The 25680-nt window shown below is 38.9% G+C and overlaps 3 protein-coding genes across 4 annotated transcripts; 1 reads left to right on the forward strand and 2 right to left on the reverse strand.

Annotated features, from left to right (window-relative positions):
* Window positions 1–76: 76 nt before the first annotated feature.
* LOC310945136 (guanine nucleotide-binding protein G(I)/G(S)/G(O) subunit gamma-5) lies at window positions 77–2205 on the reverse strand. The gene is made up of 3 exons (XM_083911146.1): window positions 2023–2205; window positions 1730–1880; window positions 77–336 (listed from the first exon to the last, which is right to left on the reverse strand). Exons 1-2 carry the CDS (start codon window positions 2101–2103, stop codon window positions 1755–1757), a joined length of 207 nt encoding a protein of 68 aa, XP_083767272.1. The 5' UTR covers window positions 2104–2205; the 3' UTR covers window positions 77–336; window positions 1730–1754.
* Window positions 2206–3725: 1520 nt separating this feature from the next.
* Window positions 3726–11997, forward strand: spata1 (spermatogenesis associated 1; the record flags this gene model as incomplete). Its single annotated transcript, XM_083910978.1, has 12 exons — window positions 3726–3788; window positions 3964–4070; window positions 5023–5140; window positions 5347–5400; window positions 6509–6938; window positions 7339–7504; window positions 7588–7648; window positions 8722–8839; window positions 8917–9042; window positions 9255–9430; window positions 9848–9946; window positions 11848–11997. The coding sequence occupies 12 exons, from the start codon at window positions 3726–3728 to the stop codon at window positions 11995–11997; spliced, it is 1668 nt and encodes a 555-aa protein (XP_083767104.1).
* Window positions 11998–13205: 1208 nt separating this feature from the next.
* LOC310966651 (uncharacterized protein) lies at window positions 13206–24770 on the reverse strand. 2 transcript variants are annotated; one of them, XM_083940458.1, is made up of 12 exons: window positions 24458–24770; window positions 22036–22169; window positions 19704–19813; window positions 18798–18887; window positions 18664–18710; window positions 18449–18582; window positions 16917–16998; window positions 16669–16785; window positions 16337–16426; window positions 14387–14458; window positions 14109–14295; window positions 13206–13966 (listed from the first exon to the last, which is right to left on the reverse strand). In XM_083940458.1, exons 1-12 carry the CDS (start codon window positions 24577–24579, stop codon window positions 13760–13762), a joined length of 1392 nt encoding a protein of 463 aa, XP_083796584.1. In that variant the 5' UTR covers window positions 24580–24770; the 3' UTR covers window positions 13206–13759. The 2 variants fall into 2 exon arrangements, with proteins under 2 accessions (XP_083796584.1, XP_083796585.1); XM_083940459.1 differs by lacking the exons at window positions 22036–22169; window positions 24458–24770 and adding an exon at window positions 20084–21952.
* Window positions 24771–25680: the final 910 nt, after the last annotated feature.

Genomic DNA, 25680 nt, shown 5'->3' on the forward strand with positions numbered 1-25680 from the left:
ATGTAAATACTTGTTTTAATAAAAAAAAAACGTTATAGCAACTTTAAAATGTGGTAATACCATTTATTTATTGTCAAAATCAGACATGAAAAATGTACAATTTAAAAGGCACGTGGGTGTTAATATGGGTTAGTCACTTACAAACAAGTAAGTTAAGACGCGTATCGTGCCGCATAAGCACCTGGAAATGTTTCCGTATGAGATTTTACAAAAGGCAAAAGTAAAAAACTTAATTTAGTTGCTTGTCCTCAAATTTCCAAATGCTCCTGAGACGATTCCAGTCCACGGTGTAGGTCCTGCAGTCCACTTACAACAAGGCACCACAAAGTCCAAAACCTGCAGAAAGGTTACATGCGTTAGACCGAATCAGCATTTTACTCAATAGTTTCTCAAGTGCTGTACAAGTCATCTCTGAATTCTAACAAGTTTAATTTAAAGTATATGACCTAACACGATGCATCTCAAGCAGCGTGTTAGGTCATATACTTTAAATAGACTGACTCTGGGGTTTCCTCTATGTACATTTAGTGGCGGCGGCCCACCACAGCGCTCTGGGAGACACGCACCTAAGGAGAGGTAGAGAGACAAGTATGGTCTTTGCACACCGGAGGCTTTTCGTGCAATCAATTTGCACATAAATATATTACTTTGAACCGTTTTTCCTCATGAGTACTTTCACACAGAACGGGATTACTACATCGTGAAAAAGCATAATTGTATTTCAAATAATTTTCTAGGAGCTTTCGCACCGCAAATAAAGACATCAACCAATAACGTTGTGTTGTTTACTCATGGGGATTATAAGACGGCAACAACACAGAGGTTTGCTGCTAGACCTCATACATCCATGGATCACATGGAAAACTACTTGGGCTGCCCCTGCTGCTGAAAAAAATCCCAGAAGTATCTCCACCTAAGTTGTTATTGTTCTGGTTCTATTGTTCTTCATATATGTGAACTTTCATATTTGTACATTGAAATTGAATTGGGTACGAAAGTAACTACTTAGACAGAAAGCAGTTAGAACATTTGCGCTATGCTCAACCTGAGCGGCTCAGGTGGTGGTTTACATTAAAAAAATGGAAATTAGGAAGACTTTACGGTATATTTTAGAGTTGTTGAATTTTATTGTGAAGGACTGAAGTACGGACCTGGATGTATTAGCATTTATGTTAAATTTAAATTAAGTCTTCTTAATTTCCATTTTTAATGTAAATGTAAACAACTGGCTGAGCGTCGCCCAAATGTTCTCACTGCTTTCTCTCAAGGTCACTTTTGTTTACTAATTTGACATGTAAATGCCCATGTAAACATGTTAAACTTCACTTGCAGATTCTGTGAGTAAATAAATTCAGATTTCACTTCGGTGGCGATCACCCAGTAAAAGCATCGTGAAAAGACAGTAAACTGCGGCAGACTAGATCTGTCCAAATTCGCTGCATCACCAGTCGGACGGCGTTCGCTAGCCAATTGTTAGCCAATTGTCAGGTGTTATCGTCCTTTTGGCGACTCTTGTAAACACAAAGCTAAAACGATATTTGGTCACAAAGATAATAAATTAAACTTTTGGTTTTAAGCCATTACATTACTCTAAAACATCACACCATAATTTATATTTGGAGGTTAAACAGAAAGCTTGATATAAGTTGAACGCTGGGTCGAGGGGCCCTCTTGTGAATTTTTGCCCAGGGCCCCAACAGACTCTAGACTCGCCTCTGGTGGTACTCACAGAGGCAGAGGCCGGCGTGTCGCTGCTATAGGAAGGAGCAGACTTTCTGCGGTCTGAACGGGTTGTTGCTGGACGACATGCCGGTGAGCAGAGGGTCCTGCTGGGCGTTTTGGAGGCAGAACTGCTGCAGGTCCGCTGCGGCCTGGGACACCTGTGGGAAAACAACCACAGTCCCGGAAGATGTCAGCTTCAACGCTTCTGTAACTTAACATTAAAGTTTGACACCATCTGTGTTAAAAACAAGAGAAACTAGCAACATATGTACAACACACACGCCCTAACGAGTAACTCACCTTAACTCTGTTTATGCCCGCTTCAAAGCGTAACTGTTGGACGACCTTCTTCATCGCCACGGTGCTGGATGATCCCGACATTGTTTAGTTTTTAAAGGAACTGTTGGAACAACGACTATAAAACAAATGCAAAACAACCCAAATCGCTTTTAGTTGCTCGCTTGCTGACTCTTTCTTCCTCGTCACAGAGTTTCCGGTTATCTTTAAAGGAGCGTCCGCCGCTGCTGCGTTCAGGAGAACTCGAAATTTTCCAATGTATTGTTTTTTTTCTCTTCCCCTCAAGGTTTTTAGATGGAAATTGTAGCTCACCAAATTAAATGTAAATAAAAGTAGCCTCTCTATAGTTGTTAGTTAATTGAATAATGTACGCTCTAAATTCAGAGCAATAATGACAGCCATAATATGATACAGTTCAGAAATAGATACAGTACAGAAAAAATATTTGACCACTATAGAAAGCACGAAACTTGAATATATACCATTTTATGTGTATTTTTCATTAGTTTATTGATGTACAGTAGTCTATGGTGTCGTATGTTGTGATTTTTTTTACGGTAATATGTTTGTGGTTTTATCTGATTTTTCTGTCACACTATGCTTAGTGTTTGAGGAAATGTGTAGACTATTTTTTTTTTTTTACCAAGACCCCACCACAGCGACTTCCTGGTTGATCCAATACAGAAGTGCCAAAAACTGCAGTTCTCCGAATGTTATAAATTTATTGGAGGTTAAAATGTATTAATAATTAGGGCGCGGCCTCTTGGGTGACAGTTAGCCGCTGGCACTTACTTCTCCTCGGAGGTACATGTCAGCCAGATGAATGTATGTCCCTCCCCTAAGATCACATACATGCCCTTTTTTGGTAAGAAGAAATGAGGCGGAGTCAAAGTCTGACAAGATGGCGACTCCCGAAGGCGAGTACGATTCGATCAAGTTGAGAGAACGGAACCCGACGGAGAGGCTACGTCCATGTCTGTTATACAGGCTGCGTTTTACTTTATTTGTGCTTTGGTTAATTTATTTGCCAAAAGTTGTCTCATACTTCATCTTTGTTATCGATGTTGGACGTAATTTATGCAATTTGGTCGTTCTAATCCTCAGTATCAAAAGCAAGGCTGGCCTTTGGGGGACAAAAAAAAACGTATTTCTCGTTAAATGTCATAATTACGACCACTTCCGATGTACACGAATGCAGCATCAGATCAATAGAAAGTACGGCCTCTAGTGGCGATAAAGCATAATCACACTCAGACATATCGATCAGAGATACAAGAAAAACATGAAAACAAATATGGCATAAGAGTAAAAAAGAACATTAAGCCACAACTTAACTAAAACTTCAACATAATTTCCTGGGTTCAAATCCTACTTGGACGCAAAAATAATGTAATATAAAATCCAACAACATCCACCCTTCAAAGCTGAATTAACATTGAAAAGAAAATACGCACGACAGTGAGCATAAAAGCAAAACACACCTGCATAACCGATGTCGGACAGTGTCTGGAGACCACAGATGCTTCTTTCTGCATCAGTTGACATCAGCACCAGAGCAACCACCGCTGGCACTCTCATAAAAGAAACTCCACGGGGCGACTGTCTGTGTTTGAGTGCACCACATTGTTACTGAGCCCTGCACGCTGCCACAGTCCCAAAACAAGACCTCCTGTGAATAAGTGTTTCTCTTCCTATGCTGACTGATGATGGAGCTGTCGTGTGAGTCAGTGAGAAATCCTCCTGAGGACAGGAGACCGGTCAGTTGCAAGGTACGTTGAGGGAATTAATACATGAATTAAACTGCAGAATACATGCAAACAAATAAGTCTTTGTGTACAGGATTTTACTGTCAAACGATATGATGCTCATATACTATATACTACACTATACTATGTACAGTATATGCACAGTGAAGAGTGATGATGTCCTTCTTCATGTGTTTAGTTTGTGGAGCTCCATGTGCTGTATGTGCCAGATGACCAGTGGAATGTGAAGCTCAATAAAGTCCCTGCTGAAGCCATAGAGAGCTTCATATCTGCTGGCTTCATCAGGTGAAACTGCTGGAAATCATTACATTTGATTAAAAACTCAACGCTTTACAGTGTTGGACGTTAACTCAATACATTTACTCAAGTACTGTACTTAAGTCTTCTACTTTATACTTCTACTCCACTACATTTCACAAGGAATTACTGTCCTTTTTAACCATATTTAATAGCTTTAGTTACGAGTTATTACACAGCACAACATATTAATCAGCTAATAAATAATTATAAAGTATGGATTAAGATATTACTCCACATTTACCAGCTGCAATATTAGTGAGGTTTACACTTTAATGCATCACTATTGTTTTTCTAATGATATAATGCAAATTATGTTCTACTATTGTACTTTTACTTAAGTAATATTTTGAATGCAGGACTATTACTTTGACATTTCAAGTATTACAACTTTGAGTATTTCTTCTTGCAAATGAACCCTTTCAAATACATATATATAATGTATATGTACGCTTTAAAAGGTTATTCTTAATCTGTGCAGAAACAGAGTGAAGTAAAATATATTTATCTCTGAGATTTTGTGGAATGAAAGTATTAAGTCTCACAATATCCAAATGTTTAAAGTGTTATTAAAGCACAGTGCAGCACATGAGAAAATGTGATTTGTTATTTTCCATGGTTTAGATGATTAAGAAGTGGATTGTATGTGTGTATGTGTGCAACACTTATTTTAAACTGTCATATTTGATTTTAAAGCTTGATGGGATTATGCTATTTAAAATCTTGACAGCTGATATTTTTGGATTTTTATTTACACCTGTCCCCCAGATTTGTATTCACAGAATTGAGACTGCAACGGGAAACTTAAATCCACTGAAACCCAGATTGCTACTTTCTCCTGTGCCCTCACGCGTGAAAACATATCTGTTTTTCTCTTATGATCATAATTTTTGTTAGAGTTCAGTAATATAAAATCTCCTTTTCATCACCATGATGTCAGGGTTCATCCTGATATCACCCTGAAAACTCTGAGGAGCGAGTTGGGAACTCTTCTTGGCGCTGAGAGGAGCATCGACAAATTCTCCTTCCTGAAATGTGTGGGCCGCAGTTTGGCACTGGTGAGTGCCGATGGCTGTTTACTGTGGTTTTCTATGGCTGGTTGTGTTTCACCGGGCAGACAGCAGAGAGAAACAATGCAGACACTTTGATTAACATGTTTACTATTCAAGCAGCTTAAAACTAAAGTGTGTGTGTGTGTGAGAGAGAGAGAGAGAGAGAGAGAGAGCACACAACTTAACAACAACAACATTCTTTCCTATTACAGGTCAAGGGCAAACAGGAGAGGGATCTGAAAGTGAAAACATTCGCTCCACCATATGTATGTAGAATCCATGCTTCATATTTGCATTTAACATTTTTTTCTTTGGAATAGTTTTATACATCACTGACAAAAAAATCAGGGTGATGTAAGTTTAATAAGTCCAAGAAAATATTACATAATGTTATTAGGGACATTTTGCCTTTTCTTGGTATTATAAAGAATAGTATTTCATGCTTTCTAAAAAAAACATTGCACTCTTGTGCTCCCAGTCACAGCAAGTGTAATGTATGTTGTTGCCATGTTTATACTTCAGAAAATTAAGAAGTCATCTCCACCTGTGTGACCGATTTAGCTTTACATTTAATTTGTTATGCCATCTTTACTGCTTATTTCGCCCTTAATTACCTCCACCAAGGAGGTTATGTTTATGGCTCTCTTATGGGTTTGTTTGTCAACAGGATTACAGAAAAAAAACTACTGGCCCGATTTCAATTGAAATTAATGGGAGTGTGTAGCATGTGCCAAGGAATACATTTTGAGCAGATCAGGATTATGGGGAAAAAACACATTACTTTTCACTCCCGTTGACCTTGCGAGAAAGGGCAATTGTGCTGCATTCATGTGGTGCTGAAATAATGGCAGCAGTTCAATCCACGGACGTTTGAGTGAATGAAGTCCCTCATTACCACCACTGAGGTGCCCTTGAGCAAGACAGCTCCAGTGGAACGTTGGTTAAAATACAATTTTGTGAGAAAGATAAGAGGTTAAACTTTAGTTCAAACTGCTCAGATAGGATCAGAGAAGACAGCTTCCAGGTGTGAATGTGTAACTATGTGAATGGGATCAGGGCATTCCTGAAAAAGAGAGGCTTTCTCTCAGTGAAACTTCCCTTAACAAAGGTACAACTCAAATTTTATCTACAGGGCCTTGATGGAGGTCTAGTTTGGAGATGCATTTCTGTGATTTCCTGTATATAGAAGAAGAAGAAGAAGAATTCCTTTATTAGTCCCGCAATGGGGAAATTCGATTTTTTCACTCTATTATTATTATTCATGTTACACACTGTTTGATCTGGTCTAATTTGTTTGTTAGCCTTGTAGCTCTGCACTATCTGATGATCTACGCACCAATTAAGCCCCAGTAATGTCTTGTTGTCTGCCGGCAGGCCCCACAGCCGGAGCTTTACCTGCTGCCCGCTGTGGAGAACGGCAGCAGTGTTTGCTCCCAGTCTCTCACCCCAGACACCAGCAGCAGCTCCCCAGACCACCAGACCTATTACCACCATCCCAAGACATGCAGCCTGCCAGCAGGAACAAAGGAGGCTGTTAAATTCCCCCTCATCCCCCAGTGTTCCCATCAGCCACCTCCCACCCCCAGCCTGGAAGAGGAAGAGGAGGAGGAGGAGGAGGACGAGGAGGAGGAGGAGGAGGAAGATGAGGAGGGGAGCTATAGTTCTTCAGTGGCAGAAGAAGAAAATGAAGAGGAGGGTCTCTCTTCCAACAAGTTAGAGTGGGCAGTGCAGGAATGTTGCACAATGAAGCCGCAGAATCAAAGAGCACCACAGCCTGTTTCACAGAATAAAGGTCAAATTAAAGGTACAACAACTTTTGCTTTGCGATGAAGTACGCATTGTATGATTTTTCTTCCTGACACTTCACTACATTCATCTTGATATGCTATCTACCTTGGAATGGCAACTTGTGACGTGTGACTTCATCAGTGTGATGAAAGCACAGGTTCCTGTAACTTAAAACTGTTTCCTCGTGGTCAATGTGAAACACAGCACTCAGCATTTCAGCCCATTCCATGCAAATATACACAGACACAAAAGGATGCATAACATAGTTTATAATTGTTTCAATGTGAAAATTACATTGGCATTTTATATTATTTATTATATTTTGTTAAACATTTGTACACTTGCTACCCAGCATCTTAGCACTGACATGATCTTACTTTTCTGTACTAAGCTCTTCGGTTGTTATATGTCTACAGCTTTACAACAGTGTGAAGCTGATCCAGCTCAACTGAAGGAGTCGCCAGAGAACGAAGTCACCTGCAGAAATAAGAAACAGTACCACAGACAGAAGAGAGTGGCCAGAAATTCAGGAGTCGCCCAGTCTCTGGAGGGCAGAGATTCAGGCTTCTCCCTCACAGACGGGTACTGTGCAACATTACTCTGTACTCTGCAGTGAACGTTTGTGCTGCTGCTGCTGGTTGTTCTGACAGTGTGTCTTTTTGCAGGCTCGGGAAGTCAAAAGATGTGCATGCACTGAAGTTCATCAGGAGTAAACCACCAAGCGGAGTAATGTATAGCATAACATATGCGACCAGCATTTTTTTTGTTGAGCAACTTGAATTGATTTTCCATTAAACCGTGTATCATTTTCTACAGCACACATTGGACCAAACATATACATAGTATAGCTGTGTTATTCAAATACTCACAAATGCGAAAGATGCTTGCCCAGCAATCCCAGATTGTCCCTTTAAGTCCAGATCTTCACAAGAATAATTGTCCATTGAAGTGTTTGCGGCATATTTCTTTGGCAAATCTTTAAAGGTTCTATATTGTAAAAAGTAAGATTGCCATATCTTTTTTTATTTATTTTAAAGCAGAGGTGAGGTGCTACATTGGAGATCAAAATTAGATTACAAATTATAAATGCTTTTTTTTTTAATTACCAAGACACTTCAACAAAAACCTTTATTCTGTGAAAAAACAGTGAGCAAAATTAGAGAACAGTAACCATTATGTTAGAAGAGAAGATTTCAACAATGTTTTCTTCGGGCTATAGGATTCAAAAATGAACAGGAAGTGTAGAGGCCCTTGCTTTGAATGACTTCAGCACATCTGCGCTCACAGGACATCACTAGATTCTCACACTGCTCTGGTTTGATCTTGGTCCGTTCTGCTTCAGTCTCTTCCACAGTTCGGTAACTGTAGTGGGTTTCTTAGCCATTACTTTGTTTCCAAGGATTTTCCAGACGGTGAATACAGGTTTATTCAGACAGACAGTGTGAGGAAAACTGTGTTAAATGCATTATTATGTTAACTTGTTCTAGATGAAATCCAAAATACGTATGAACCTGACAATTAGCATAACATGGGACCTTTAAATCATGTCTTCAAATCTTCTTCTTTCTTTCCTCTTAACTTTTAACCTATGGGGAACATTGCTCTTGAAGGATTTTGACGAAGCTTTTATTACAAGCAGGAGTTTGTTTGGTGTCTCCATTAGTCCAGATTGTACTGCCAGCAGGTGGATCTGTATGAGTGTGTGAGGTCTTTGAAGTGAACAAAGAACAGGATCGCAGACAAGTCCATTAAAATCCATCCAGACGAGGACTCATGTTGTAATTCTTGATTGTTTCAAGGTGACAGAAAGTCCAGCTGTGTTGTCTCGGCCTGTTGGGCTCACCTCTCCACCTCCAGGACTAGACTTGGCCGTGGTCACTCAAAAAGCAGCTGCCTCTCCCTTCTTTCACACAAACAGTAAGCTGTCACTTTGGCCACATGCCGAGCATAAATAATAATATTTTAACAAAACTAACATGTTTGGTTTCGGTTAGGAGAAGAACTGATTGAGGAAATCAAGCTGGTGAGGGAGCAGAGAAAGCAGTTGGAGTGGACGAGGCAAGAGCTGCTAAGAAAGGGGAAAGACTTGTTGGCTCAAAACAGACACCGCAGGAACCAAGGTGAGTGTTTAGCAAAGGCTAACATTTCATAAGGAATCATGACAAGCCCTGAAGTTTGCAACATATTACAGTTGTAAAGTGAAACTGTGCTTATGATATATTCTACTACAAGAGCTTTGCTGGATAGATAATACCTAGCTGCAGAAGAATTTACGTTACTTAATTTTTACTTTTCACTCAATTCTGCCGCTTCTTTTTGCTCTGACGTAAAGCACGGGACAGCTGGAAGAAGAAATATTTTGAAACCAAGAAGGCAACAGCACCATTGGAGGACAATCTCAGAAACTTACGACAGGAGTTGGAGACGTTTTACAACAAACTCTTGCACCAGCTCCAAGCCCGAGATAACAGAGGGAAGCCCAGACGACAGGGCAGATCTTCCATAAAGGTCAAATGGAATTCACTTTGATTTTATAAAAGGGAGGAAAAGTGTTATTTGGATGAATTATTTCTCTGAGATAAGATTCCTTAACCCTATGCTTTTTCATATCTAAATATTGCATAGTTTCCAAGGAAATTGGATACATTGAGTGATATTATAAATTGCTGATACAGCTTTTTCACAGCATATATTTTAACATGTAGCAGGAAAAGCAGAGTTATGCATTATAGCAAAGTCCTGTAAGCAGTGCTTTTCCTGCCATGGCATGTCAAATTGTCTGCTTTCAAAAAGGGTTTGTTGGCTCAAAAGTCACAAGGCAGCACAGTTACTAAAACACACATTTTGAAGCTTAACAGCCCCCCCCCCCCCCCCCGGCCCCCTTAATTTCATGCAAATAATTGATTGACACTTCATGAATTTCAGAATGAGCTCATCATTCAGATCATGACGGAGAGCCATGAGATTGACAACCTGAAGAGGAAGGTAGAGGACGCCAAGATGAAGCTGGTAACAGAGATAAAGGTGACCGACTCCCTATGAATCTATCCAAATGTTTCTTTAGCCTCTGAGCAAAAGGAAAGTGATAACCAGTTGGTTTATCTCAGAATGATTTTGCAGGGAAAAGGCCTATTAATGCACTGAAAAATATGCTTTTTATACATTTATGTTGGCACAAGGGGGTGATTACTGTATGCATTTTAATATGTGCTCATTTCACATTAAAATGCAACTGTATGCACTAAATAGTATTTTTATTAAAGTGCCGACAGTGAGGGCAATATTTGCCAAATATATAATTTGGTAAATGTCCTACAGTGCATTCTACAACTGTTATGTGTTCTAACATCAGAGTTCCTACACACTTTCAAAACTCCAGACTTTTCCAGATTCAAATTTCCAGACTTCTCAGAGCATTTCTCGGTCAATATTAAACACCTGAATACCAATTCTTAGATGCTTATTATGTAAATAAAGGGTTTCAAAATCCAACGTATGTTAAATTCTGACTATGTATGCCATTATGTTGCCAAGTAATTACAAGACATTTTTACATACGCATTGCAGCTCGTATAAGTGAATGAACTCCAAACCGAGACATGTTCAACACACAGCATTTTATTCAAGCTGAATGCTTAAAGAGTGCAATTAATAACTATGTACCTGCACCCTCTACAGACAGAAACAGAAGGGATGTGCAATTAGAAATGTTTGTGTTATACAGACTATGATCTCACTTTCTGAAATAAAATATATAAATATATACAAATCAAAACAAGTTTACTAACGTAGTTAGCCTGTAGATGAAATGAAACTAATCAAGCGGGCTGTAGAATGGTGTCAGGTTACTATGGTTACAGTTCTTCTGCGATTCTTGTTCATTGAGTTTTTTTTCCATACGTGTCATCTACATTTTATTTATGATTTATTTTATTTTTTATCATTATTTTATTGAGTGTTTACTCCATCTAACTGCCAATAAAGTTTTATTTTGTATTTCCCTGGCTCAAACTTATCCGGACCTGGAAATTACTCAAATTAAATTCCATACTTTTTCATACTGCGTAGGAACCCTGTGAATAAAGTCCGGAAAAGTCATAGAAAAGTGTGTCCAAAAAAATATACCAAAAAAGTCATGGTATAGTATGTCAAAAAAGTACAAAAAAATATCTAAATATAATACGTTCTGCTTAAATCAGTCATAGGAGAGCCAGTCTAGTGCAGTCATGGCATCATTTCTTGAACAAAAGTCAGGAAAAGTCATAGAAAAGTGTTTCAACAAAATAAGCCCAAAAAGAAAAGTCATTGAATAGTATGGTGAAAAATATTGTGAAAAGTTTGTTTTTCACTTTAAAGCAGACGTTCTGATGCAGTATGCAACTGTTGTACTTTTGTTTTTGCATGTCTGCAAAAAGTTTAATAAAGAAAGTCTGAAAAAAAAAATCTATAAGATCATCATGTTTGCAGCGTCACTGTCCTGTGAGAACCACGTATATCCACAAATCAACTTTTTATGGAGTCAGGAAAAAAGCGCCGCTTTCAGCTTTGTGGCGATGCGTTTTCCAGCTGATCCAAGAGGCTTTTTAAAGAGTTTATTTAGCTTAAGAAGCAGAATCATTTTCTCAACACATAAAGGAACATCCTTCAGTTGATCATTAAAATAGGTGATATATGGTTTTCACTGGATGGAAAATTGTAATCTGAATACTAACAGTGTAACACAAATGTAATGGAGTAAAAAGCACAATATTACCTCTGAGATGTAGGAGAATAGAGTTCCTTAACATGGAAATTCCCAGTAACTTGAATTTATACTTGAGTAAATGTTCTTTAGTTACATTCCACCACTGCCTGTTGGCTGGTGTTTCATCTGGTCTATTATATTAACAACATATGTTATTTTTTTTTCATGAATGGCTGTGTAGTTGAGGAAACAGGCTGCCACAGAGCTGAGGGCCCTGAAGGCTGAGCTGGCCCAGAAGAAGAGCCAGACCACTCATCCTGGTCCCACATCGTCTCTGGGCTTTGGAAATTCCACATGGGACAGACTGCGAGTTCAAAGCACCTCCATCTAATTCAGTAGCTACTAACAGAACTGTGACCAAAACCTTTGATTGGACAGCAGTTGGTACGTTTGATTTTATGCAGCTGTAGCTCTACATGTCTTACTGTTTTGCAGTTTTGTGCACTTTAAAGTTTCATCAGAAGATGTTGAATTTATGAAAGGCATAAAAGATACCAGGAAAAAAATACTGTTTGTGTCAGATTTAAAAGATTGGTTGTCTTTTCCAGTTATTTCAGTGTTCACAGAGAAATGTCTGGGACAACTAAATTCAACAACAGCAATAAAAGCCACAATAAACTCTGAAGAGCAAGTATGCATCCCTGAACACCTCGTTACTGCGACAAAGGGATATATTGACTTAACAACAAACAGGAGGGGTGATGCACATTTCTGCAGCAGTGTCAAGTGTATCCCAGCTAGCATCCTAGGAGTGAATTCCACATCTCTGTGGTTTGCTCCCTGGCAACCGGTTCATCGCTGTAGTCCAAGATGTTCCCGCTCCACGTGCCAATGCCCCTCAAACCTTTAGATTTCACTGCGTTCGCTTTGGGACAAATACTTTGTAGGAAAGACCTTTTTTTAAGAACATACATCTAAAGACTTCATCACCACTTAAGAGTTTTAACAGCAACACACTTTATCTTAATAATCATGTATAATAAATGTAAGTTAGTTTGTGATAATTCCTTTGGCTACACTATCAATTCAACACTATTCAGATAAATGTGGTGGGAACAAAGCACAAAAGAATGAACTGAGTGATTAACCCAATACAAGATTCATTACAGAATAATAACACACGAGAGCTAGAAACTTTTTACTTACATGCATACTACACCAAGACCTTTTTCAATATACTATATAATTAATTGTTTTACTTTCCGTCAAACTATAACTTTAATGGACTTGTTCAGCATAGTATACTATGACTGATTTTTACTCATACTATACTATGACTTTTAGTGTCATAAAAGTTATATTTATGTCATAAAGTCATTATAGTATGCTATATGCTAGTGTTGTTAGGTAGAGATTTCAGCGGACAACTGGTTGGCTTAATGATAGAACTGAGACCCCCTGAACCACCTTGTTTCATATAAAAAACACAAGTTTAAACCAATTCATCATTTTATGTCCAATGAAGATACCAGGAAGTTACAGAAAGTGATTAAGTTGCAGGAACTTTCCCCCTCCTTTCAGTGAAAAAACAAGTTGACAATTTGACACAATTTTATTAGTTTCCTTTGGAAAACCTATTGTATATCATTGCAACAACACATTTCAATCTACAGTGTACACTTACAAAGGGTTGTAAATAGGAAGGTCAGCGGAAACACGACTTGGTGCATTACAGTTAACGCAAAACAGTTCAGCAACCAAAAAATAACCATTACGTCGGTGCTGGGTGGTCTGAAGGAAGAAAAGGACTCCATCCCGACTAGTAAAATATTTACATAGATAGCATTTTAGTGGGAAATGCTGTGTATTCTACTGTCAGGAAGACAGAGTTTGAACATAAAGGCAACAAAAAGAAAAGTTAACAGGATCTTAAAAAAGTACAGCAATGACAATTTAAAACCATGTCTCCTATTATTCATATTTTAGTCCTTTTCGTTACAAAAAAATTGACTGCTTTCCTTCCCCAATGTTTCTACAGTTAAGACAACAAATCCTTTGAACTATAAGTGATCAGGCACAGACATGTTGTGGCCTATATTAAAAATATAAAAGAGGAACAGTGGAAAGATAACAAGGTCTGGTTCAGGATGTTCTTAGTCGCTCATCTCCATGTCTTCCTGATGGTGGTCGTCTCCATTCAGTTTGGACTTCTTGGGGTTTTGGCCCTCAGATCTCTCCACCTCCTCTTGGCCTTTGGGGGATGAGGCAGAGTCAGAGTCGCTCTTCCTCTCATCATCATCCTCCTCTCCTTCCTTTTCACTGTCATAACCTTGCTCCTCTTCATCATAATCCCGAGTCACCTGTCAATTTAAAGGAGTTTTAAAAAAAAAGGGAAGTTAGAAGCTTCAGCAAAGGTCAAAGTAAATGTAACCACCTACGGGGAAGTTCAATTAGTTGCCAGTAATTCCAAAATTACTATTGATTTCATGCTCTAAAACATACCTTAACGTCTCCTTTCTCACTTTCAGACTTTGTGCGTTCTCGTTCTCGTTCCTTCTCCTTGTCTTTGCTCTTTTTCTTCTTACTGCTGGAACGTTCTCTTTCATCTCTGCTCCGTTCCCTGACCTCCCTCCTGTCTCTATCCCGGTCCTTTTCACGCTCCTTGTCCTTTTTCTTCTCTTTCTTGTGACTGTACGTGACAAATGTATGACTTTTAGTTGTTGCACTAAATGCAACTTAATTAACAGTGTGTAAAAATGTGTTGGACTACAAGTACGCACCGTCTGAGCGATGGCGACCTGGACAGCCTCTTCCTCGGGGACCGAGACGCACTACGGCTTCGTCTGTGCCTCCTGAGACACAACATAAAAGACATAACAGTTAACATTCCTGTCATTCTTGCCAAATTACGGCTTCTGCCATTTGAAGAACATATAAAGCCTATAGAAAGTTAGGATGCCCTTTTGAAAGTGTCCCTTTTTTTGTTTTACAGACTGAAATTATAATACATAAAAAAAAATAATTTCAGCGTGATTTTCAAATTTTGCCTTACGACAAAATGAAAAACTAGAATAGCAGGGTTAGAAAAGTGAGGATTCCCTTTAGAATAACCATTATAAACATCAACAGGTATAACCAATCACCTTCGAAATTACACACCAAGTTAATTTGCCTCAACCTGACATCAATTGTGATGTTTTTGATTACTTCAGAATGAATCAGCTGTTCCTTGAGGATTCCACTCCTAGTAGTGCATTGTAACACAAACTATTCACCATGGTTGGATAGATGCTTTCAAAAGAACTCTGGGATGCTTCAACTATCCCTCTCTGAGTACCGTTCAGAGTATTGTCCAGAAGTGGAAGACATATGGCACCACCCAAACCTCACCTAGATCGGGCCTCCCCTCTAAACTGGATGACTGAGCCAGGAAAATATTGATCAGGGAAGCTGTCAAGAGGCCCATGGTGACCTTGAAGGAGTTACAAGTCTTAATGGCAGAGGTTGGTCGATCTGTTCATGTGACAACAATTTCACAAGTTCTACATGTACGGCAAGGTGGCAAGAAAGAAGCCTCTTCTGAAAAAATGTCACACTGAGTCTTGTCTACAGTACGCCAAAAAACATATTTAAGACTCTGATGCCATGTGGCAAAAGGTTATATGGTCAGATCAGACCAATACTGAACTTTTTGGGCTGAACTCCAAGCGTTATGTTTGGCAGAAACCAAACACAACACACTATCCAAAACACACCATCCCTACAGTGAAGCGTGGTAGTGGCAGCATTATGTTGTGGGCTTGTTTCTCTTCAGCAGCGACTGGGCAATTGGTCCGGATTTAAGGAAAAATGGATGCTGCCAAGTCCACCCAAATTCTTGAGGAAAACCTGTGGCCCTCTGTTAGACACATGAAAATGGGGCAGGTGGTTCATCTTCCAGCATGACAATGACCCAAAATACCCCCCCATAAAAACAACACCGTGGCTAAAGGACAGGAAGGCGAATGTCCTAGAGTGGCCTATCAGAGCCCTGACCCAAATCCTACAGAACATCTCTGGGTGGACTTGAAGAGTAGAGTCCATCGCCCGGTGCTCACCACAGAATTTGACTGAACTAAAACAGTTCTGCAGGAAGAAGGGGGAAATATTTCCCAATCTAGGTGCACAAAGCTGGTAGAGACATATCCAAACAGACTGAAGGCTGTAATTGTAAAAAGCAAAAGGTGCCTCCACCAAATATTAAATCTGGGGACTCACTTTTCCAACACTGCTATTTAGTTTGTCATTGTTTATAAATTTTCAAAACATGTATTAAAAAAAAAACTTGTATGGCAAAATGTGTAAATCATGCTAGATTTTAATTTATTGTTATTTCGGGCTGTAAAACAGAAAGTGACTATTTCAAAGAAGTATCATGACTTTCTATAGGCACTGTATAAAGAAGGACCACTTGTCTCCACTTCCTCCCACTGTACAGAAATGACGCCAAAATATCCCAGACACGGGCGCAAGAGTTAATTCATTGACATCCCATCCATACACCCACAATCATGATGTTTGACCCAGTTTTTTTTTAGCATTAAATAATTAATAAAAACCAACCTTATCAGAAAAAAAAAAGAACAGTGGAGATGTTTTGGCTTCACTTTCAGGCAGCTGTCAAGCCGTCCATCTTTATATACAGTATATGATTGTCATTGACCATAACAAACAGTGCTCAGGCAACTCACCGACTAATGCTTCGAGACCTCCTGGCACTGCTGTAGCTCTTCGGAGGCGTCTTTGACCTTTTCTTAGACTTTTCCTCCTTCCTCCTCTCCCTGATGAAGACACAAGCAAGGTCAACAACATTCGCAAACAGTAGCACATTGCATGAAACAAAAACTGGATGTAGTGGCAGCTCTTGCAAGTGATTGTATTGTATATTGTATTTTAATGTATTGTATTTCATAAACTACTGTGCATTCAGAAAGTGGCAGGTTTAAAAAAAATCAAATCCAGTCTACAACTACAGATCAAATTCTGCGTATTTGAAACGTTCAACAACAGTGGAGATACTGACCTAGATCTACTGCGCCGGCCTCTAATATCTCGGGAGTGGGTCCTCCTCCTTCGTGGGCTCTTGGACCTCCTCCTGCTCCTTGAATGGGACCTACGCCGGGACCTGCTCTTTGAACGTCTGCCAAAATTAAGCAGTGTCACATTTTAATACATAGCCAGAGATAAAATGCAATGTCCATTTCTTATGGGGACACCAGAGTTCATTTGGTTCATATCTTTAAGGTTAGTTTGTCATGCAGGTGTCTTTACCTGTGTCTTGAGCGAGATCTGGACCGCCTGCGCCGTGATCGCGAACGAGAGCGGGAATGTTTGCGCTTGTCATCTTTCTTATCTGCAAAAACAATGACAAAATTAAATATCTACCAGGGCATAGCTATGAAATATTTGTTCTGTTATGTGGGCAACAACTCTCTGATGGTATGGTTCAGTAGGAGCAGAGAGTGAGGATTTTGGATGGAGCGCAGAACAGTAACGCACGAGCGAGCACATGCTGCTCATTGTGGAAAAAACAACAACATTTTACCATAATTAAAGAAACTGCTACCATACAACAATTATACAGTTGTACAACACATCAAAGGTTTTATAGTATAACTAACCTGGAAAAAGGGCTGCAGTGGATCATTTACAGCCGTTTGCTTTGAGGCTGAACAGCACCAAAACATTAGTGTTTCCCATACATAGGCCAATCCGTGGCACAGACTCTGGTTGATGCTGAAATCTGAGCTAGGGATGCACCGATGCCTCGAGACAGTTCGATTAACAATTTGAATCGTCACATATTTTAGAGATGAAAAATGAATAGCATGGTGCTATCTACGTTTGACTTTGTTGACAGCGGCGCAAAGATGGCAGCGGTCGCTTTTAGAAGAAAAGGAAATGTGCACTGTTTTGCACTTTGTACCTCGGAAATAATCATTCTTTAACTTGAAAAAGAAAAGATAAGAGAATAGCCCATATATTTTGTAGATTATCAATTTTTGTTAAAAACATTGTATTGTGAATCGAATCCAATCGTGAGTTCAGATACGTGTATCCTTACATCCCTACTGATTAGTCTCATTAAACTGTGTTAAATAACAGCCTTCTGGTCCAGCTGCAGTATTGTTACCGTTGTTACTGTTGTCAGGCACCTGGCATGGTTAAAGATTGTCCAAACAAATACGAGAATATGCAAAAGACAAGGTCTGTCATTTCCGTGCCAAAACGTTATTTCAGTCATATATAAAAGGTATTTCTGCAGATCAAAGGGAGTGGGTGGCTCTAATGTGCCCCATAATAGAGATAAAAGAGGTCTTAATCGCATTAATGTCAGCCTGATCACGCTACAAACTTCAAATGCGATTGTGATTATTCAGTTCCAAGAAACATTAAAGTTTAAAAAAAAAAAAAAAAAGACTTTACTATACCCACAGAAATATAGTTATGTATATTTGCATATTATGATCCAGATAAAAGCAGTTCACATGTCTGTGTCAGAGTCTGTGCAGAGGAGAGGTCATAGCCCCTGCCACTCAAAAGGTCTTCGTACGGCCCTGCACCACACTAACTCTGGTCCGAAGTGAATTCGCAGCTAATTACCACCACCTACTGACATAACAAGGGTATAAAACAACTTTTGTCCAGTAAAATCCTATTTTTACTCTCACTGCTCAAATGCTTCGATTCCAGCTCGATGATTAAACAGGATACCAGCGTTTTCACTCATCATAATTTACTATAAACTGCTAAATAAAAGTTTCTTTTTCTGCAAAGAGGTCATGAGGATATGTAAAACTCACTTCCTGGTTCGATGGCTGCAGAGATGAGAGACTGCGCCTCTCTGACTCTCTTCATGGCCTCTTCAATCTCCTTATTGGAGCCATCATTCTTCATCCCTGGATTCAAGTTCAGTCCGGCCGCCAATGGATTCAGTCTGAAAGCGCATCAGCTATTTAGTTTTTTTTTCTCCCAAGAAATATTTAGGCTCACTGGATGAGTGTATATAGTTTCTTACTTGGGGTCCATGGACTGCATGAGCTTCAGAAAGTCTGCAGAAAGAGCCTGAAAAAGAGGAGGAGGGTATAACAATTAAAAAGAGATTTTATTTTAATATGCTGCAACTATGAATGTGACTGTTCAAGTTCTTACCTGGGGGTTCATGTTAGGGCCCTGCATTCCCATGGCAGCCATCTGCTCCATGCTGGGAGCTCCAAGACCTCCGAAGGGCGTCCCTCCCATCTGAAATAACAAACACAGACAGTCTTAGGGTGCACTCACACTTGGCCCACATGATCCGTGCTGTGCTTTAGCGCTATTGCCCCCCACCCTTCCCCCGCGGCCCAGGCCTGCTTGCATTCACATTACTTGACATCATCTGAGCCCCAGCTCTAATGCTTTTTGCTTATACGTCATCACCCCTCTGAGATTTAGTTTTGTCTGACTGTCTTTGAACATTTCATCTGACCAAATATGAAGTAACACTCCACCTCCACATCAGACCACCGCAAATTGTTCGGCGGCATTTAGAAAAAAAAAAGTCGCCACCAATGATCGCGCTCGCACACGCGCATCAAACAAACTAGACTTTAGCCGTTGAGTGTGCTTGGGCCCGGTGCGAATGGACAGTGTGAGTGCGCCACTTAAAATCTGCAGAACTAAATTAACAGCACTTGCCACAAAATTATATTTAGCATCGAGCAGTTGCAACACAGTATCATGTCTTATCAGCAGCGCGTTCCTAAAACCTGAATAATTATTTTAAATTTGATTTATTTTTAAAATCGGTCTTACTTAATGAAAAGCTGTTCTGTCAGTAATTCATGATAGCCAGACCATCCTCCAGTGCCTGAGTATGATCTACATATGGCATGTTTTAGAAAATGGTGAGGACTTAGGGAAGTGTAAAGACATTTTGAATACTACATAAACTATCATTTAGCTTACAATTAGTTATGTTTAAGCTCATATCAACTCATGGCAATAGAAAAAAGAAACCCAAAATGATCATGGACACAGTGTAAGATTTTTAAAATCAAACTTAATATCTAAACTCACTGTTGCCAGAGGATTGGGTGTTGGAAGGAGGCCTCCCCCAGGCATCATTCCTGCCACGGCATTGGCTGGAGCCAGCAGCGACATAGCTTTTGATTCATCAGGAATGACTCCTGGAGAAAAACAACAACATTTCAGTACATGCGCCAAGCAAACATTGAAAAACACTCAGACAAGACTTGCAGACAAGCCACCTTAGTCTAACTACTCTGTAGTACAAAAATAAAAATGAAAAATGATTTTAAAAAAATCCACTTTTTTGTCTTGTCTGTAAATCTTGATCCCTGACTTTTCTTTTGTGAAAGTATGATTGTAGAATTAGCAGCTATGAGTTTATAAGTCACAATACACACTGTGGTCAACACTGCCAAGATTTTTATCACCTGTACTTGTTTTTTAAGTCATGAACCAAACGTAAGCAAGCACAGCCAGTTGTCCCGTGGGATGTGCTCTCAACTTTCATTAGATGTTTTATGAACAAGCGACTCGTGCCGGCTGCTTCGCTATAAAGCACACAAAAACATTGAGATACAGAAAACAAAGTTCATGATTTGGGTGTAGACAAGGGTACATTTCAACATCACTTACCATTACCAATACAAAAACAGAAAAGGTTCAGACATATTACCTTTTCTGGGCTTTTGCTGGTGGTTAATTTGTACAATCCCACCACAGAAAAAAAAGAAAAATAACTTACCCAGCAACTAGATTAAGTATTTCTAACAAGCTAAAGCACTGCTAGGTTTTAGCCAACAGTATTTCACTAAGCACACTAAACAATGTGAAAGATAAACTGCACTAAACAGTTATGGGCTATTACCAGCAAAAGCTGTGATAAAATCATAACAAATGTGCCCAAAGCTGAAGAAACCAAACAGTAAAATCAAAAGGGAAAATCTTATGGAGATGATCATCCATGGTGCAATCTGAAAACAGGCTATTTTTTAATCTGACATTTTTACATTTTAAAAAGGGGGGGAGAGAGAGAGAGAGAGAGAGAGACGCACACACACACACACACACACACGCACACACACACACACACAAACAGAAAGGACACTTGAGAAACAGGATAAGGCTGCAGAAGACAAAACTGTTGGTGGCATTTTCAGCAGGGCCTGGTATATAGGGCTGGCTGAACCAGGAAAAAGAACTGTAAAACACAACAACAAAAGAAACACCACTGTTAACGTGAGATTCACTCAACTCTTTCAGAGTCATGTGTGGAGAGGGTCAATATAAAATGCATTTTTACTGCAACATCAAGCAGAGGCTTAATACTACATTTATCTTGTGTGTTAGTGAAAATTTGGAAACACAGATGCACAGTGTAAAATAATACTAGATTCTGGCACATGAAGCAAGTAAATGCCAAAGGCAGTTTGTGTGCCCATGACTAATATAACCAAATTATATGATTATCAACTCCCACAATATCTGCTCAATGTAACTGTGTAGATAATGGCACACGCCGTCAAAATCTATTCTAGCATGCACAGCTTATTAGTTGATCTATCCTGCATGCTTTGTGCTGATGTAGGGATGTCCCGAACATTTTTTCTCCCAATCTGAGCCAATTAAAATGTCTTTAGCCCTTGGATTTCCTTTTGTAATGCAGCCTGCTCACTAAATTCACTGTTGATATGTAATGGCACAATGGGACATTTTGTCAACTGGCGTACCCAGAATGCAAAAGGTTCAAATATAAACAGAATCAGAATTTCTTCTTTTTTAAATGTCTTGATCTGCCTTGATGCCAATCCAGCAGATCTGCTCGGGGCATCCCTAGTCTGGTGCATGCCTACCAATAGACATACATTTCATTTTAAAAATATGAACTTTCTTTTAACATGTGAGGAATTGAGATTGCCCTGCACCCTCTCCCACCACCCCATCATTTCGCTTACGAGTTGTGTGGCTAATTTTTAAAGAAAAGATGCCTTGATCAGAGAGAAAAAAATAAAGAGTTAATATTTTACTGCAGAACAAGAGAGAGAAGGGGGCTTGCGAGCCTGGTGCCATTATTTTTTCTAATCTCCTGATGGCAGCAGAGGACCACTTTCAGTCAGCAAGGAAGGGGCTCTCTGCAAATGACTTGTCCACTATGAAAACCACAACACAAATAACAGAGAGAGAAGTTTACAGCTAGATTGTCAGACATGGACAAAAATGCACATTTCCCTTTTAAATGCCAAGAAATGCCAAGCACTGAAAAGCTTAGCGAATTTTTGCTTGGTCACATAGTGTTTGCAATTCTATCAAAAACAACCTACACATTGTGATGCATGTTCAGTGATAGCCACGTGAGCGAGACAAGAATAAAACAGACACCCACCTTCAGCAAAAGGGACCACTATCAAGGCTCGGTCCACGAAGACGGTGTTCGTCAGGTGTTGGGAAACTCCCACCGACTCAGACTCAAGGAACTTTACAAAACAGACACGTGAAGTCACAGGCAAGGGAGAGTCACTGGAAGAAAATACAGATATGTTGTGCAAAGAATACAAACAAGCAGACCCAACAAGCCTTCTTCAAACTGACCAGAATGAATTTTAACTTAATAATGGACTGTACAGTTTCATCCCCTCTCTGACTGCTACATCCTCTGCTTACATCAACAATTTATCTTAGAAACACTTTTTACAGTGTGTTGTACCAACTCTCATCCACAATCTTATGAATCAAAGATCACTGTCAATTTGAACCTTTGTTGTTGCCGTTACAGTCCTCGACATGTCCTACCTGCTGAGAAGCCAGGTGTAATTCGATACAGGAAAATACAAAGCAGAGAACAATTATTTCCCACTAGTCAATGTTAAAATACTGTAGAAAATGTATTGCAGTAGCTCATTAGCATCCCAAGTGAGATGAAGGGAACCCAAAGGATTGCTAACAGGAAGTCTTGAACATAATTAGTGCTAAGTACATTTGTTTTTACTTGTTTTACTAGGGCTGCATCTAATGGTTTTTTTACATTGTTGCTTAATCTGACAAGTACTTCTTCAACTAATCAATGAACTGCTAGATCTACAAAATGTCAGATAACAGGGAGAAAATACACAAATTATTCAATTTACAGTGATGTAAAGCAGAAAGACAGTAGCTTAAACAGGGCTTAAACAATTACATCGACATCAACTTTGATAATCAATTATGATGATTGTAACAGTCATTTATAACAAAAATTATGTGCGTAACATCGGGCTATTTTCAGCAAATTTAACGATTCACATTTGTGTGTTTATAGAAATCATTGTGAACTTTCCGTTTTAGACCATTTCTACATCTTAACTAACATTATGGGACCTTTTAAATTATTTTCTGACATTGTGGGGCGCAACGATGAATCAAAAATAACAGGCAGATTAACTGACAATAAACAATCTTTAGTCAAAGTCCTAGGATGTTTTTGGCTTAATCACAAACAAGTAACAGTTGACTGATTAAACTTTAAAAAACTTTAGCCTGTATTGTTCAGTGGTCACAAACAATTGTTAGTGCAATGCATTGATATTCAACTTCTGCCTTTAATCCATCCTAAAAGGAGCAGTGAGCAGCTGAAAAGCTGTTTGTTATTGCACTTGTTCATCCCATTAAATTAGCTGTTATTCCTACACCTTTACCAAAGTAGAATTCAAGCACTTTTCACACATTTCAAAGTGCATATTCCAGCACCTTACAGCCGTGGTAAACTAAATATTTGTATACAATATTCCAGAGTAGGGCTGGGAGATTAATCAATTTAAAATTTTGGACAACGCGAAAAAATGGAAATGGATTTTTCCTTTAACTTGGGTAAAAACAGTAGTCTACGGCTCCGGTCCCCCTCTGCTCAAGACATTACAGAAGGACCTCATGTATGATTTTATTTTTCATGCAAATAAGTTTGGTTGTGATGCAAAATAGTTTTAATCAGGGATGCTTTACATTAATGAAGTCTGGTGAAAGTGTGAATGTTTGGCACTTTATTCATGTTTGTTGTGTCATTTTAATAATATGAAAATACTTTGTCTTTTGTAGTTTTAAGAAAAATCTATAAAAATCGAAAATCGGATTTTGTATAAATAAAATCTGGGATAATTTTTAAGGCCATATAGCACACGCCTATTCAGTATACTTATTTTTGCGCGTCCATCACATTAAATTAGATGTTATTGTCCTATAAACAACCAAAATTACGTTTCGTGACAATGTCTCATGTTTGTAAATAAACTTGCCTTTAAAGATGCAACGATTAGTCGACTAATAAATCGACAGTAGTACAGTCACCACCTATGTATTATTAATAGTAAAAAGTCTCTTTTTTCATTTATTCTGTTACATTTCTTCATGCATAAATGTCAGAAAATGCTTCTTTTCAGTCTCTCAAATATGGAGATCTGATATATGGAGATATGATATATGCTGGCCCATATAACATACATTTGAAGTTGTAACACTTTATTCAAAATCACAAAAGTGTTTTTAAGTGTTTCCAGCACCCGTGCGAACCCTGTACATATCTGTGAATGAAAGGTAAACTCAAATCTGTGTTGAATCCCTCACATAAACACACAACAGGAGATTCGCCGGTGTGGGTCCCTCATGACTGCTGCGTTCACTGACGTTAAAGGCGCGGGGAAACGTTAGCGTTAGCATTAGCATACCGTGCAGCGAGGCCTGCTCGACCCTAACAGGCCTCAAGAGAAGCCCAGCGTGGACCGCGTGTAAGCTACGACGGATAACGTTTTACCGATTTTGTTCTTCACAATACTCACTCAGGTGGAAACAGTTTGAGCTCCTCTATGTTTCCGAGGAACCCGAACAGAGTCCGCATCTGCTCGGAGGTCGTGCTCGGGGAGACGTTCGTCACCTGAATGACGTGCGTGCTGGAGTTCATTTTCGCTTTGTGCTAACCAAGCAAGGATTTAAAACAAAAAAGGGATTCGCTATTTAAGGGATAACGAGAAAAACAAACATCAGGCGATTGCAAAAGCTAGCATTTTCCCCCTGTTGATAGAAAGGTGGGTAACGTTTCCTGCGGGCGAATCCACGACGGGCCGCGAGCAGAGAGCAACAATGCCGCTGACGCAAACGTCGTGAGGCAACGATGCTGCATTCACGTGTCATTTCTAAACTCGTTCTTTTGAGCCCCCCAGCAAACACGAATAGTTAGTTGTTGTTGTTTTTATTATTATTATTAACGTTTTGTAAAATGTACATTTACTTATCAAATACATTCAGACAAGAAAAATTAATTAGTACCATAATACAAAACCATAACATAAAGTAAACACACATTTGAACACAAACTTGAACACCCATGGCTTTTCTTAATGTGGTATTTAAATTAAATTATAAGATTTGCATTCATTTATTGTTTGGGTCGTTTTAAATTTGATATCGTTTCAGAATATGTATTTAGATCTGGTTTTTAAAAGGGTGATAGGAAGGCAATTTCTTTAGATATTTAATTTTATGAATATAAAATTTAGCTAAGATAATGAGGCAAATGGATTTGTCCTTGTCACATGGGTTAAAATAATGTTTTCGGTTGATATTTACCAGCGGCTGGAGAAGTAAAAGTAGTAATACCATCATTTAAAATAGTCTTACATCATATCATAACATATAAAGTATTATCTATAGTTTTTTTATATGTAAAATATATAACCTGACCGATTGGATAAATCCAATCAATACTCATGTGAGTTGTAGATATAGATATAAAAATAAGATGTTTGCAGCTGAAAAATCTACCTGTCAGAGCGATCTAATATATAGGACAGTGATTGTAAATTACCTCAAATAGCTGGACATTTCAATGCTGTTATTTCTTCTTACTTAACTGCAGACAGACACACCAACACCTATTATCTTCAATAAGATGGCTTCAGCTGAAATATATGCCTGAACACGACTATAAAAGTACATTTTATATTGAAAAATAATGGATCAATAACATCGTGAAGTAAATAATAAAAAAAGGAAAATTAAACAG

This window comes from Echiichthys vipera, assembly GCF_963691815.1.
Source record: "Echiichthys vipera genome assembly, chromosome: 3".
In the NCBI taxonomy this organism is placed as follows: Eukaryota; Metazoa; Chordata; class Actinopteri; order Perciformes; family Trachinidae; genus Echiichthys; species Echiichthys vipera.